This window comes from Hippoglossus hippoglossus, chromosome 8 (assembly GCF_009819705.1).
Source record: "Hippoglossus hippoglossus isolate fHipHip1 chromosome 8, fHipHip1.pri, whole genome shotgun sequence".
Lineage (NCBI taxonomy): Eukaryota > Metazoa > Chordata > Actinopteri > Pleuronectiformes > Pleuronectidae > Hippoglossus > Hippoglossus hippoglossus.
The window spans coordinates 22,650,582-22,663,904 of NC_047158.1; the positions used below are offsets into that span (position 1 = coordinate 22,650,582).

At 43.5% G+C, this 13,323-nt stretch overlaps 2 protein-coding genes across 7 annotated transcripts; one reads left to right on the forward strand and one right to left on the reverse strand.

The window, feature by feature from the left end:
• Nucleotides 1-326: 326 nt before the first annotated feature.
• srsf2b (serine and arginine rich splicing factor 2b) lies at nt 327-4,106 on the reverse strand. 6 transcript variants are annotated; one of them, XR_004614649.1, is made up of 5 exons: nt 3,643-4,102; nt 3,457-3,551; nt 2,378-2,684; nt 1,395-1,461; nt 327-536 (listed from the first exon to the last, which is right to left on the reverse strand). XR_004614649.1 is itself a non-coding variant. In XM_034592659.1 (4 exons), the coding sequence occupies exons 1-4, from the start codon at nt 3,867-3,869 to the stop codon at nt 1,452-1,454; spliced, it is 627 nt and encodes a 208-aa protein (XP_034448550.1). In that variant the 5' UTR covers nt 3,870-4,106; the 3' UTR covers nt 327-1,451. The 6 variants fall into 6 exon arrangements, 4 of the variants coding, with proteins under 4 accessions (XP_034448550.1, XP_034448549.1, XP_034448548.1 ...); XR_004614648.1 differs by having other exon boundaries at nt 3,457-4,101; XM_034592659.1 differs by having other exon boundaries at nt 327-1,461; nt 2,378-2,672; nt 3,643-4,106.
• Nucleotides 4,107-4,680: 574 nt separating this feature from the next.
• Nucleotides 4,681-10,937, forward strand: mfsd11 (major facilitator superfamily domain containing 11). The gene is made up of 14 exons (XM_034592651.1): nt 4,681-5,145; nt 5,791-5,946; nt 6,032-6,087; nt 7,353-7,460; nt 7,548-7,627; nt 7,712-7,808; nt 8,132-8,190; nt 8,291-8,432; nt 9,195-9,238; nt 9,333-9,398; nt 9,476-9,601; nt 9,727-9,901; nt 10,182-10,317; nt 10,451-10,937. The coding sequence occupies exons 2-14, from the start codon at nt 5,851-5,853 to the stop codon at nt 10,610-10,612; spliced, it is 1,347 nt and encodes a 448-aa protein (XP_034448542.1). The 5' UTR covers nt 4,681-5,145; nt 5,791-5,850; the 3' UTR covers nt 10,613-10,937.
• Nucleotides 10,938-13,323: the final 2,386 nt, after the last annotated feature.

Here is a 13,323-nt window from a genome sequence, read left to right on the forward strand (position 1 = left end):
ACCCTGTTAATATGGTTGATTTTACTCTTGTTGAGGGTTAAGAACAGGATGTCACACCTTGTTAAGCCCTATGAGACTGATTTGTGAATATGGGCTATACAAATATTTTTTTATTGAGAAAAGCGACATAACAAACTGATGAATTATAAACAAGCCCATGTATAGAACAAGCTTTTACATTTAAAGAAGTTTTTACTGCAGAGGGTCCATTTACTTTTCAAATTAGAAAACAAGATCAAATCATCAGTCTAAAGCGCATGTTAAACTTTTATCAACGGCATGTATTAAACACCAAAAATAATCTGAGGAATAAAAAACAGGCCATAAAAAATACCAAATAATTCTTTATTGAAGGTCTCATTTTTGGATCACATGGGAAATAAACATGTCATGGTACAGAGCATGAGACTGTAGCAACCGTACCACTGGTAGTCACAGGAGCTTTCTGGAGAATACTGGATACATCCAAGCACTCAGCAGAGCAACAGGCCACCTTAACAGCTAACCAGCAATATTCAACTGCTACACAACTGCGCCTAGTGCACAAAAACACATACAGGCAGGATTAGGATCAGAAATTAAAAAAGAGAAAATGAAGAACAAAACAGTGTCTAAGAGTGCAGCAAATGATATCCTTTAAAATAAAATGACTCGAGGAGACGAGTTTTACCTTAAAATCGGACATGACACATTCTACACATTGATGACCTTAACCCACACTTGAAAGTTGCACTCAACTTACTGTACTTCACATGTGATTATATTTAACTTGAGTTAGAATAAACAACTGTCCTGACTACACAGACAACACCCTGAGCGGCAGCAACCAAAGGAAGGAAGCATTTGTGTTGTTTAATGAGGGATTACTTCAATTTAACGAGTTAACTGGTGTGTGTGTGTGTGTGAGAAATGAAGTAAGGGAAAACTAAAGGCCTTTCCTTACATTTACTATGGTTAGGGTCACTTTGGATGTCTTTTTTATTCCAGACTGAAAAAGAAATTTAGGAGTAAATGTTTGAAGTGAGGCCCTGATGTTTATGTCTCATTATGTTGACGCCTGTATCACAGAGTGAGATTACAGAGAAGCTAGCATAAAACAGCAGGTCCCCCCCAGGTCAACATTTCTACAATATGAACGTTTGCAATGAAGAACTCAAAAGCAAGCGAGACTCTGCAGAACTCACTCCATGATACAGGCTGCAGAGAGGACGCTGCGAGTATCTAGTGAACCATCTGAAAGTGATGTCTGAACACGACCTCCACCCTTTTTATAAATGATAAAACGTTATGAAAAAGAAATAAAAAAAAATCACAGCACATCGATGACATGAAAAAAAAAAAGCTGTACTGAAGCTAAATAAATGAGAACAAAGCATGGATAACACAGTAATAACCTTTAACAGCCGAACACGTCGCTCGTGTGGGATCCTGTCTAAGAAGTTCTGACGTCATCACCTGAAACTGCCAAAAGAAGGAAAAGTTAGAAACAGGGTTTTGTGAGACAGTAACTTTTACAAACCTCCAGTTTTAAGCCGGACCAACAGACGTCTTTGTTAAAAATCACTTGTGCACAATTTATGAGACGATGTTTATTTTGCTGAACTTAACTGATTGGAAACAGGAAGCAACATTAATGATCTAAAAATCAACTTATCCTTTAAATCCACGTGAAACAACGTCACATGTTTGATTCCTCATATCTACGCGTTTCTGGTAAAAGCATGAAGCTATGGAGGGAACAGTCGTGAATGTGGGTGTTTTACCAGCAGCCAATAGCTCTGAATGTGCACCATGCCCCTCGGTGAGTCGACAGTGACCAGCAGCTCAACATGGAGCGCCATGACAACAACCTACTCTCTGTTGTCGAGGACGTCTCACCACCAGCTTCGCCTATGGATTTAAACAACGAACTGGACAGAGCGCCGATAACTCACTTTATAGTCACAGGGAGGAAGTTAAAAATTTCAGAAAGCTTTCTTTAGTAAACACGAGAATAGAGGTGAAATTATACAAAATGGGGATGACTTGAGCCTGGACAAACCCCAACTCCTCTCAAGCACCACTACCCTAACACCCTCCTCCTACAGGACAGCTGATGCCCGAGGGGCCGATGGAGGAGTGGTACCTCAGCACTAAACCAACATTCAAGGTTTGTTTTAACTGTTCTTAAAAGTTAAGAGCCTGTTTACTAACTCAAGCATGAAAAAACTGTCTACTGACCAGAAGGGTTTTTCTTAGGAGAGACGTTGCTATTTAAAAGTTTGGATTTAATTTAGTCTTGAAATTACACCAGACACCTGCTGAATTATCTGCAGAAAAGGAGGGTTAGGGAAATAAAACTTGATATGAAATGTCTGTGCTTTGATATCAAACTCACCTGCTGCTGATGTGCAGAGCTCTACGGGGTTTCACCTCCGTTTTCTGCTGCGGACTTGGGCTGGCTTTTAGACCTGGACCTAGACTCTCTTTTGGAGGCAGGGGTATGGCTTCTGGACCTGGACTTTGACTTGGATTTTGATCTGGAGCGAGAATGGGACTTGGGCTTGGGGGTCTTGGTCCTGGGAGAGTGGGACTTGGATCTGGAGTAGGAGCGGGATCTGCTGGAGCGGGATCGGCTGCGGGAACGAGAGCGGCTCCTGCTGCGGGACCTGCTGCGTCTCTTGTGTCTCGGGCTGCGGGAAGAGCTGAATACATTCAGTGGGTTGTGTTAACATCAGCAAAGTGAAAACAGCTGGAAATGAAGTGAGAGAGACTGGGACCTGAAGGGAGTCACACGGACACCCCAACAGATATCAGAGTTTCACTGACATCAGCAGATCAGATGTCCTGAGATTACAATCCCAATTACTGCAAAAATAAAAGACACCTCAGATTTATTGAGCTTGCATGTTCCCTCCCTGCTCAGGTCAGTTTGTGGCAAAGGCCGATCTTTTGTTACAAGAGCCACCTCACTGTGGAACTCAAACAGAAACTAAACTCACATAACTTCTAACTAAGCTTTCAGGAATGTTTGACTTACATTCGTTAGTTTGTACAATTTATAATATTTATTTACTTTCACTGCTTTATCTCATGTGGTTTTATATCTTGTTGGGCAATAAGTAACGTTTTTTTAAGAATAGTGCTATAAATATAAATATAGAGAGAGTTTATGGTGGTAATTGTAAGAAAACTATTAGAATTAGTTATTCAGGGCATTCTGACTCGCGGGTACTTATCTGAGCACGTGTGATGATGATCAATACTGGATCATTACTTTCTCCTGGTGAATTCAGGAGTTTGGTTATTTACGGAGAAACTGTTGACTTATTTACATTTATGTTATATTTGTCTCCGCCGGATGGTGAAGTGAACCGCGCCAGTTTCAGATCAACACAACACGTCTTCTGGTGTTTTGGTCGAGGACAAAGCGAAAAGCCTGATTTTACCGCGTCGCACTCATCAACTGGTTCTTACCTTCTGCTTCGGCGGCCATAACCTCCGCTCCTCCGGGGCGCTCCTCCTCGCCGTCCTCCTCCTCCACCTCCACCTCCTCCGCCGCCACCGCCGCCGCCGCCTCCACCGCCTCCGTTGTGGGAGTCCGGGGGTCTGCCGTACCGGGCCATCTGAACCCGGAGCTCCCGTCCGTCCAGGAGCGCGCCGTCCATGGCGTCCATCGCGTCCTCGGCGTCGCGTTTGTCGTGAAAACGCACGAAGGCGAAGCCGCGGCTCTCCTTCGTGTATCGATCCCGGGGGATGTACACGTCTCCGACCCGGCCGTACTTCTCGAACACCCGTCGGAGGGTTTCTGGGGAGGTCCGGTACGTCAGGTTGTCCACTTTGAGCGAAGTCATGCCGTCGACGTCCGGCGGAGGCCTTCCGTAACTCATGGCGAGGAGCCCGCGAGGCCTGGTCGCCTTCGAACGAGCAGCTGGAGTCTTCGCGGGGGTTGAAAAAGTCCACTCACACGGTTTAAAGTCGAACTCTGCACTTGTGACGGATTTAAATCTTCACGAACCTGAATATTCTTCAGTTTCTGGATCGGATCAGATGCTGCAGCTCCGGAGCAGGCGGAACTTCTGCTGCTTCTTCTTCTAGTGCTTCTTCCTCCTCCTCCTCCTCGCAGGTTTAATGGCGGTTGGTTATCAGCGCATTACCGCCCCCACCTGGAAAGGAGGGGGAGTCACAATGGACTTTTACCTAAATTCGGTTCTTGACCTTTTTAGAAACCTGAATGTTTCCTTTATCCTGCACCACCTATAATAATATAATAATACATGTATTCATACAGCAGCTCTCATATATAAAGTACAGCCCAAAGTGCTTTACAATAAAATCAAAGAGATAGATAGAGAGAGAGAGAGAGACCCTTATTGATCCAGAGGGAAATTTAGATCAATAACAACACGTTAGCATTAAAAAATAACTTTGGATAAAACCATAAAACTGGCAAAAGGTATAAAAGAAGAACCAATGGTTGTAAAAAAATATATAATGAATTAAAAGCAAAATGATAGAAATAGGTGTTGAGTTGTTTCTTAAAACTATCAATAGTTATCAACATGTTTTTTCATACTATAAATAATTTTATCATTAATATATACATTTCGACGTGTTTTCTACATGTGAATATGTTTTCACACTAGTGTAGATTAATATAATTAATATATGAATTTAAAATTCTACATAATATGTTGTTTTATTTTTGATCGGAAGTTGCGCAAGTTATCTTGTTGTGCTAATTAGCTAGCATGCTAGCTGGAGCAACTGCTGAATGTTTTGAGAACAACGAACATCATTTAAAATAACGTGTTTGGTTTTACACGAGGCGTCTGAACAGCCGTCCTGGAATAACAACTTTATTCATCATGATCCTCTGATGCTGAACTTCTGCTGCGCTAAACCTTTGTGTGTCTGCGGGTTCATGCTAACGGCTAACGGGAAAGCTAGCTGGTCAGCTGACTCCCTCACGTGACCGGCTCAGCTGCTGTTTCCTGGTGCTGCGGAGAGAAATACTTCAGGAACCCGGTTTTCCACGGCCGACACCGTCATGTCTCCGGCAGTTTACAGGTCCCTCGGGCCAGAGGAGGATTCCTGAGCCACAGCTAACGATGCCCAGAGCCCAGTGAGTCCAGAGAGACGCAGCCTCGCTTCGCTCCGCCGCCGGTGAGTTGAGATTCACTTTAGTTTTATAATGTTGGACACTTTGAGAAGACAGATGTGTCTCATGTGACTCGTCAGGGTCTGGACCAGTTCCTCTTCCTCCCCAGAACCGAACCCCCTCTAGAAACCCCGTCAATGAGCCGTTGATCTGATGATAGTCAGTCCTCACTTCTGATAGAACACACATGGAAGTGTTTCAATGATCCAATGCAACAAGTTTGTAACTCGGTATAAAACACACGAGCCCAGCGACTCTCGTTTAAGACCGTGTCACTGAAACTTGGATCTTTCTCACGGATCATCCGCCAAAACACATCGAGACCGGAGGCGACGAGGTGTGAGAACAGTCCACATAGTTGTTAATTTCTGGATGAAATGTTTGTGTCTGTGTGGTCAGTTGTGGGCCGATGCTTTTATCAGGTGCTGCCGATCATTAGTGGTTCAAAGCTTTAATGAGTCATCACTATCCTTTAGTCTGTCTGTGTTTGTCTTAAAACAACTGATTTCTGAACCTAGTTTGGTACGAAAATATAGTGTCATGTTATTCTTCTATTTTAAGGCTAAGCATTGATACAGCGAGTGCGTCAAAGCTTCTTGGATATTTCACACTTCTCGTATTTGTGTTTCTTCTTTTCCTTCCCTCCTCAGATGTGCTGTTCTCTCCAGTAGAGTCTTTTTTCGTCTTCACTTCCTCAAACAGCTTCCAAAATGAATCCAGAGGGGAAGAAGCTCCTGAACATCATCATCCTGGGCTTCGGCTTCATGTTTATGTTCACTGCTTTTCAAACATGTGGAAACATAGAGGTGGGTTGGATCTATTTACAGATGCACAGTCCCCATCGATAAAACACAATGAAACACTTTCTTTCATGCGTCTTTGTCTTTACAGCAAACGGTTCTAAAGAGCTTCAACAGCACCGAGTTCCACGGGAGCGGATACACAAGGTGAGGAACCCTCACTCACACATCACTGATTGTCTTACAGTGTTTGTCACTGATGCAGCAGCACACAGTGGTTGTGCAGATGTTTCGCTGAGACCTGGTGGCACCTTCAATAATCAAATCTTACTCCCTGAAGGATAATCAAACTGTAGATGAACGACGCAGGGAACAAAGTTTACGCTGACTTCAGTCTGCAGCAGCTGGTCAGGACTTCAGGAAACATCCTGCGAGTCTTTTATCTGCTGTGAACTCCTCAGGTTATCAGAGCTCTCACCCAGACATTGGTTTTTAAAGGTCGACGGTCTGAATCAGTTTTTCCTTCACTGTCTCACTGCAGAGTCGTGTCCTCGACAACAATGTTACTGACACATAAAGTAAGAGTTTGGAGGTCTGGTGTGACAGACTTTAGATTTAACTAAAGAAGTGAAGTCGCAGATGTGTTGAACTCGTTCGGAGGTCTGTGCTACAGGTTTGTTTTTATCGAGATAACTTCATTTCCATGATGCTCTAGGCGCCAGCGTTACCTCGGCCAAGGAGGTTACTGTGTTTTGATCAGCGTATGTTGTTAGTTAGCTTCTACTGAACTGATTGCCATGAAACTTGGTGGAAGGAAGTGACGTGTGTCAGAGAAGAACTCATTACCTTTTCGATCTGGATCAGGGGGCGGATGTTGGGCCTTGACGGCGATAAGAGCTCCACTGAGTTTTAGTTCTAGTTCTTCTGTTTCCCTTTCCTCAAACTGTCTGTCATGGGACGAATGAAGTATTTTGAGTTGAGCAGTCTCCATCATAAAGTTCTCCCCAGACGGGGCCATGTGATTCTTTAATTGTTGCTGTAGGGATATGTGTTTGCAGCAATAATCACAGGGTATTTCTACAGACTTGTATAACACAAACAGACAATAACCGTCACTCGCTTACAATAAAGCCTCTTTTCCACTGGTCAAATAATCCACTCACACCAGCTCACATCTGATTTAATCATAATTCACTCCCGGGTCAAGTGACTCTGCAGCAGACACAGGTTTTTATCGGCTCCGATCGGCCGTGATGGAAACATGAGGCCCGGGTGAACTTGCTAATTTAACAATGAGGTGAGGTGAGAGGGCGTTTGTGATGTTGAACATGACAGACAGGGGAAAGACAAACAGACACACTCCTACTGTCAAGAGGAAAGAAGTGAATCCCCTTTTTGAGCGAGTTTACCTGTGTTTAAAAGTTTACCTGCTAATTCTGGTGTAAGAGGTAAAACTGTCGTCTGTCGCGCAGCATGGCCATCATCTATGGAGTTTTCTCTGCGTCCAACCTCATCGCTCCGTCAGTGGTGACCATCGTTGGACCACAGCTCTCCATGTTCTTCAGTGGGCTTCTGTACAGGTAAACACTCACTGACTCGCATGTTTCCTGTCCGCACCTGTTTCTGCTGAGTCAGGCTCCTGACTCGTCTTCACGTTGTTTCCACAGCGGCTACATCGCTATGTTCATTTACCCGTACACGTGGAGCTTCTACACAGCGTCTGTGTTGGTTGGAGTAGGAGCAGCAGGTAACAACACATGATCCAACATTTGATTTGGGAAACAAACAATTCTCCTCTGCATGTATGTGGATCAGTGTTTTTGTTCTCTAGTGCTCTGGACGGCGCAGGGAAACGTGCTCACCATCAACTCCACTGACAACACCATCGGAAGAAACAGCGGCATATTCTGGGCTCTGCTGCAGTTCAGGTAAACTCAGGAGTTATTATCGAGATAAGAACTTGAAGAAAACCGGTCAATCACTGAGGGTCAGGAACCACACTCACAGAACTGACATGGACACGCAGAGTTTTTATTTGATGGGTCATAAAATCCTAAAAACAAGCTGCTCTTTAGTTTAAATTCAATAATGAGTAAGAAGAGCAACAATTCAAATATAGTAGAAAAGTAACAACATTTATTAAAAACCCACGTGTAGAAACACTCATAATGTAGTGAGGCCCTGGGGCCCCTCTGGGGCCCGTTCAGTAATCTGTTCACACACTAATTCAATATCATTCATGTCTCTGCAGCTTGCTCTTTGGAAACCTCTACATATACTGTGCCTGGCATGGACACGTTCACATCACAGGTACCTGCCTCATATGAACACTTTACATTTACTGCTCGTCACTGGTTCCCATGGTTACTTCCCATGAGAAGTTAAGTGTGACTCTTGTTTTCTGTCTCAGACAAAGACCGGCAGACGGTTTTCATCTCTCTGACCGTGATCAGCCTGGTGGGCTGCTTCCTCTTCTTTCTGATCCGGAGGCCCGACCCCGAGTCGTCTCCCTCCGAGGTGCAGGCCGAGTCCACAGAGAGCTCCACTGATACGTATGTTTCATATGTTTGTTTGACAGGAACAATGTATTTCAGTTACATTTCTGTAAATACGAGTAAGTCAAACGTCTTGTAACATTATTGAACAAGCCTGAGAAAAAGCAGCACTCAGACATTACCCTCGTGTTCTGCACTGGAGGAAGATCTCAGCTGATTCTCTGGTTTGTTAGAAGAAGAGAGGCGGAGCCAAGATGCTTGTTGTCACAGACTAAGTAAAGATGGATGACCTCGTGCCACTATCCAGAAAAATGAAGCCAGTATATTAGATAGGCCGGCTGCACTGGTGAACTCAAAGATGCTGTTATATGATAGAGGAGGTGCAGACCTGGAACCTCGGGTCAGGACTGAAACGTTAGATGACCCAGAACCATCTCGAGCCTCTCGACATCTTTAAAATAAGATGTCCACAAACACAACGTAGCCTGTAAACGTCCTGGAAAATAAATCATTTAAAGCCAGATGGAGCCTCCAGTCACCCCCCAGCACCTGAAACGATTTATTATTTTATCGGACCAGTAAAGGACGGGACAATTGACCTTTAACTGTAAATGTTGTCCTTTCCTACATTTCTCTTTGACTCTGCTGTGATACAGTCGTCGCAGCAACCGAGTCCAGTGAAGGGATGAGTGGAAAGGTGAAAATGTCTGAGAGAAAATACGAGCCTGTGAATGCTGGAGTTGTTCAAGAGAAGATCTTCCAGTTAAATCAGTGTCGGGTTCACTGGCGTCTCATTTTGTGTTTGTGTTGTTCTTGCAGCTCACCTCACTCAGGCCTCTGCTCACAAGCTCTGGATGCTTTCGGTAAGTTTATTACATGAACCTGCACTTCGTGAGGTTTTATCCTTTAATGTGACATAACCGTCTCTGATGTCAACATCCACTTTGTTGTTCGCAGTTCAAGCGTGTAAGATATTTGTCACCAAAGAGATGCTGCTGCTGAGCTTCACCATCGGATACACAGGTGAGTGGGATGAGACGTTTTGTGGAGGCGGACGTCGAACTGAACCGATGATGAAACCGCTGCTCTGTCTCCATCAGGCTTGGAGCTCACTTTTTACAGCGGGGTGTACGGGACGTGTATCGGCGCCATGACAGGGTTTGGCAAAGATGCAAAGAGTCTGATTGGCATCTCTGGGATTTTCATCGGCATAGGGGAGATCTTAGGTGAGTTGTCTGAGCGGTGTCTCGTCCAAACATTCATTTATAGTATGTCACATGAAAACGCTGGAGAGAGAACGAGGAAACGACCTGAGCAAGTTGTGTTCGCTTTCCTTCCTCTGTCTGGCCAGGAGGGGGCGTGTTTGGTATGCTGAACAAGAGTAACCGGTTTGGGAGGAACCCTGTGGTGCTGCTGGGACTCATCACTCACTTTGTGGCTTTTTACCTGATTTTCCTGAACATTGCCAGCGACGCTCCGCTGGCCCCGGAGGAGGGAACCGATCTGCAGGCTTACATCACCCCGAGGTAGGAGGAGCCACGTTCAGAGACACAGTTCAGACCTGAGGGCCTGGACGGATTATTAGAGGATGAGCCCCCGGGCACAGATATGGAAATTGTTCATAGTTTGGTCCATGTCCCATCTGCAGTGGGTATTTATGACCTATACTGCAGCCAGCCACAAGGGGGCGATCCAGATGATTTGGCTTTTCTTATGGGAGCTGTCATGTCGTCCATCTTTATTCAGTATAATTGGTTTCATAAACTGTTCTTTAAGGAAGCTTTAACGTCTGTGTGTTGTGTTCAGCGTTGCCGTGGCGATGCTCTGCAGCTTCCTGCTCGGTTTGGGCGACAGCTGCTTCAACACGCAGCTGCTCAGCATCGTTGGCGTCATGTTCCGTGACAACAGTGCTCCGGCCTTCGCCGTCTTCAAGTTCATCCAGGTGACTTTAAATCTGCATGCTGATATGTTCATATTTAGATTGCATTACATGTTTCCTCTTGCGTTGTAACCGAGTTTCATTCTTCATTGTTTCCATTTTACTAATTTATTGTCGCGTGTTAATTCCCCTGCAGTCCATCATGGCCGCTCTAGCCTTCTTCTACAGTAACTACCTGCTGCTGCACTGGCAGCTGCTCATCCTGGTCCTGTCGGGTTTTGTGGGCTCGATGTCGTTCTTCGTGGCCGAGTGGATGGCCGAGTCCCGCAGACGGGAATCAGACTACGACAGCATCTGATCTGCTTCCGGTGAGGATGAGGAGAGCACAGCTGGAAATGTTTGGCTCTCTGCAGCCGGGCAGGAGGAAGGTATCCTCACACAGACACTGTTTGGTTTTCACAGAGCCTGTCGATCTGTGCTGCTGGAAAACCAAACATTCCTCTTGAACCCAACATTTATCTGAACTGAATCAAAAGACTCCAGATGTATCTCATCAAGTTTCAGTCCCTGTTTTTCTTTTTGTGGACACAGTCTAATAATTAATCTGGTGAAATATGAAAACACACGATTGTCATGATGGGGAGAGGTTTGTTTATCAAGCCCTTTTAACTGAGGCCTGTTCAGGAATGATTGGTAGTTTGACTGTTGGTGCCTGGACTGACTGGTCCTGAGGAGTAACACTGACTTTATGAAGAACCAGCTGCAGGTTTGGATGGTTTTCACCTGCAGCTGCTCTGAACTGACGAGTGGTGTTTTTCTATCATTTTCTTTTTCTCAAAAAATCCCATGAAAAGAGCGAAGCCGACAGTGAAGGTGTCGAGAACGTCTCACAGCCGGATTCCTCTCGACTCCACACGCTGCTAAAAACACATCAGAGAGCTTCACTGTTAAACTGCTGACATCATCACTACGAACACACACACATGCTGTGGTTTATTCTGACACACGGCCACGAAAAATACTAAAATTAAACTAAATACCTGTGAGGTGTTTTTAAAAATGTAAGCGTGATTGGAGAGCCGAGGTTAGTGCCCTTCTCTCGCCAAAGAAAGTGAACATCCTGGATTTGACCTTGTTTATCCACATCTGCTCCAAATTCTTCCTTGGTTATTGTCTCACCCCTCCACAAAAAGTCATTAAAGAAAACACTTCTACTTTACCTTTTTAGTTTGGTCCATGTCCCATCTGCTAACATGGAGGAGGCAGGTTCACGACCTGCCAGGGGGCGATTGAGATACTTTGGAGCTGTCATGTCGTCCATGTGGATTTGGAGTCTGGTTTGACTGAGCTGGTTCTTTTTAGTCACACATTGGTGTTTTTTTCTCTTTCATGGGATTTAATAAAAGTTAAAAATAGAATAATTCCTGATCCTCACAAAAACATGTTTGCTCGAATCCAGCTTTGAAAGTCTCTCCTCCGTACGTCTGACACAATATTCTTCTTCCCTCTGAAGCTCAAGAGACACAAAGACTAAGATTCAGTCCACGTGAGGCAGCCGTGTTGTGTTTCTACCGTTCGTCCTTCTTTTCCAGCTCCTGTCACAAATATCACAGTTTCAATATAACTTTAGCGACGTGACACCTGACGTGACTTTGGGCTTAAACACATTTCAGCATGACGAGCAGTTTCAAGAGGAACACGTTCATGATAACAACACGATACATCTTCCTGAAGGGATTTACCAAACAAAACCTTAACTTTTATCTGTATGTTTTATTTCACATTGTCACAGAGCTGCTGACGCGGCTGCAGATTCAGTCTTTTCTTTTTAATCTCCAGCGTTGTACGAACATTCCCCTCCATCCTCTCTCCTTTCACTCTGATGTGATGCTGAACACGGGCGAGTCCACACGTCGTCTTGTCTAATGTTGTGGTGCAAAAAACAACTGATGCTGTAGTTTTTTTGTTCTTTCTTTAAAGTGTCATTCTCTGAATGACAGCACATATTGTGGGTAATAGTCAAATAAAACACGAGGCTTTGGGTTTGCACACGTTTTATTTTATGTCCCAAATCAAATCTCAAGGATATTAAGGGAACTGCATGTGAACTTTGAAGATGATTTTATACTTGAATGTAATAATGACACCCCAACCTTCGCTTGCTTGTTTTTATTATCAATAAAATGTTATTTTGAACATAAATGGTGTGTTCACTGGAATAATCTGTGAAATATTTGGTTACAATAATCTGAGCTGAGCTGCAGTTAAAGGGGAAGAGCCAGAGGATTTATTGGAAACTTTAATTCAAACCTTGTATTTATTTGCTCTCCTGTGACCGATGTTAACACTGCTCTGTTTGACAGTTTGATGGAAAATGATTCACACATGAAGTTTCTACCTTCTGATGATTATTCTTTAAAAATAATCTTTACTCATCTTTCAGCCAATAGACAAAACCTACATTAACTGAAACAATAAATAATACTGTAAAATATAAAATCAATTTGAAATTCAAGTGTAGTTCTTATACTTGTACCGATACTACAGTAGATTATATATTTTAAAACTCCACTACATATATTTGATCAAAGTCTATAAATACTAAATATAATCAACTAACTAAAGTCAAGTTATGCTGCATGAGCGTAGATTAGACTACCCACCTTTTCAGGTTGTTGAATTAGAGTAAGTTATTATTACTTAATAATGTTGTGTTCATAGGAAGTTCGACATTTTTCTTGTTTCCTGAAGGAAGCCTGAGTGGCCTCTTGTTGCCTAGCAACCGGTAATGCTGCCAGCGTGGGAATCCGGGCGTCAACAGGAAATGGTTAAATACTACATCTGGTCCATCCTTGAAAATAAAATACCTTACTTATTGTGAATTTATTTATTTATTTCTTTAATTGACTTTTTTCAATACAACAGAGTAAAATAAGAGAATAAAGAGAAATGAATAAGATAATATCAATTCCTAGAAGAAAGAAATGTGATAAAATTAATACAACATCCACATTTTGTTTTCGTAAAAGAAAAACTTCACTGAAGAAAAGTAATAATTAAAACGTCAGT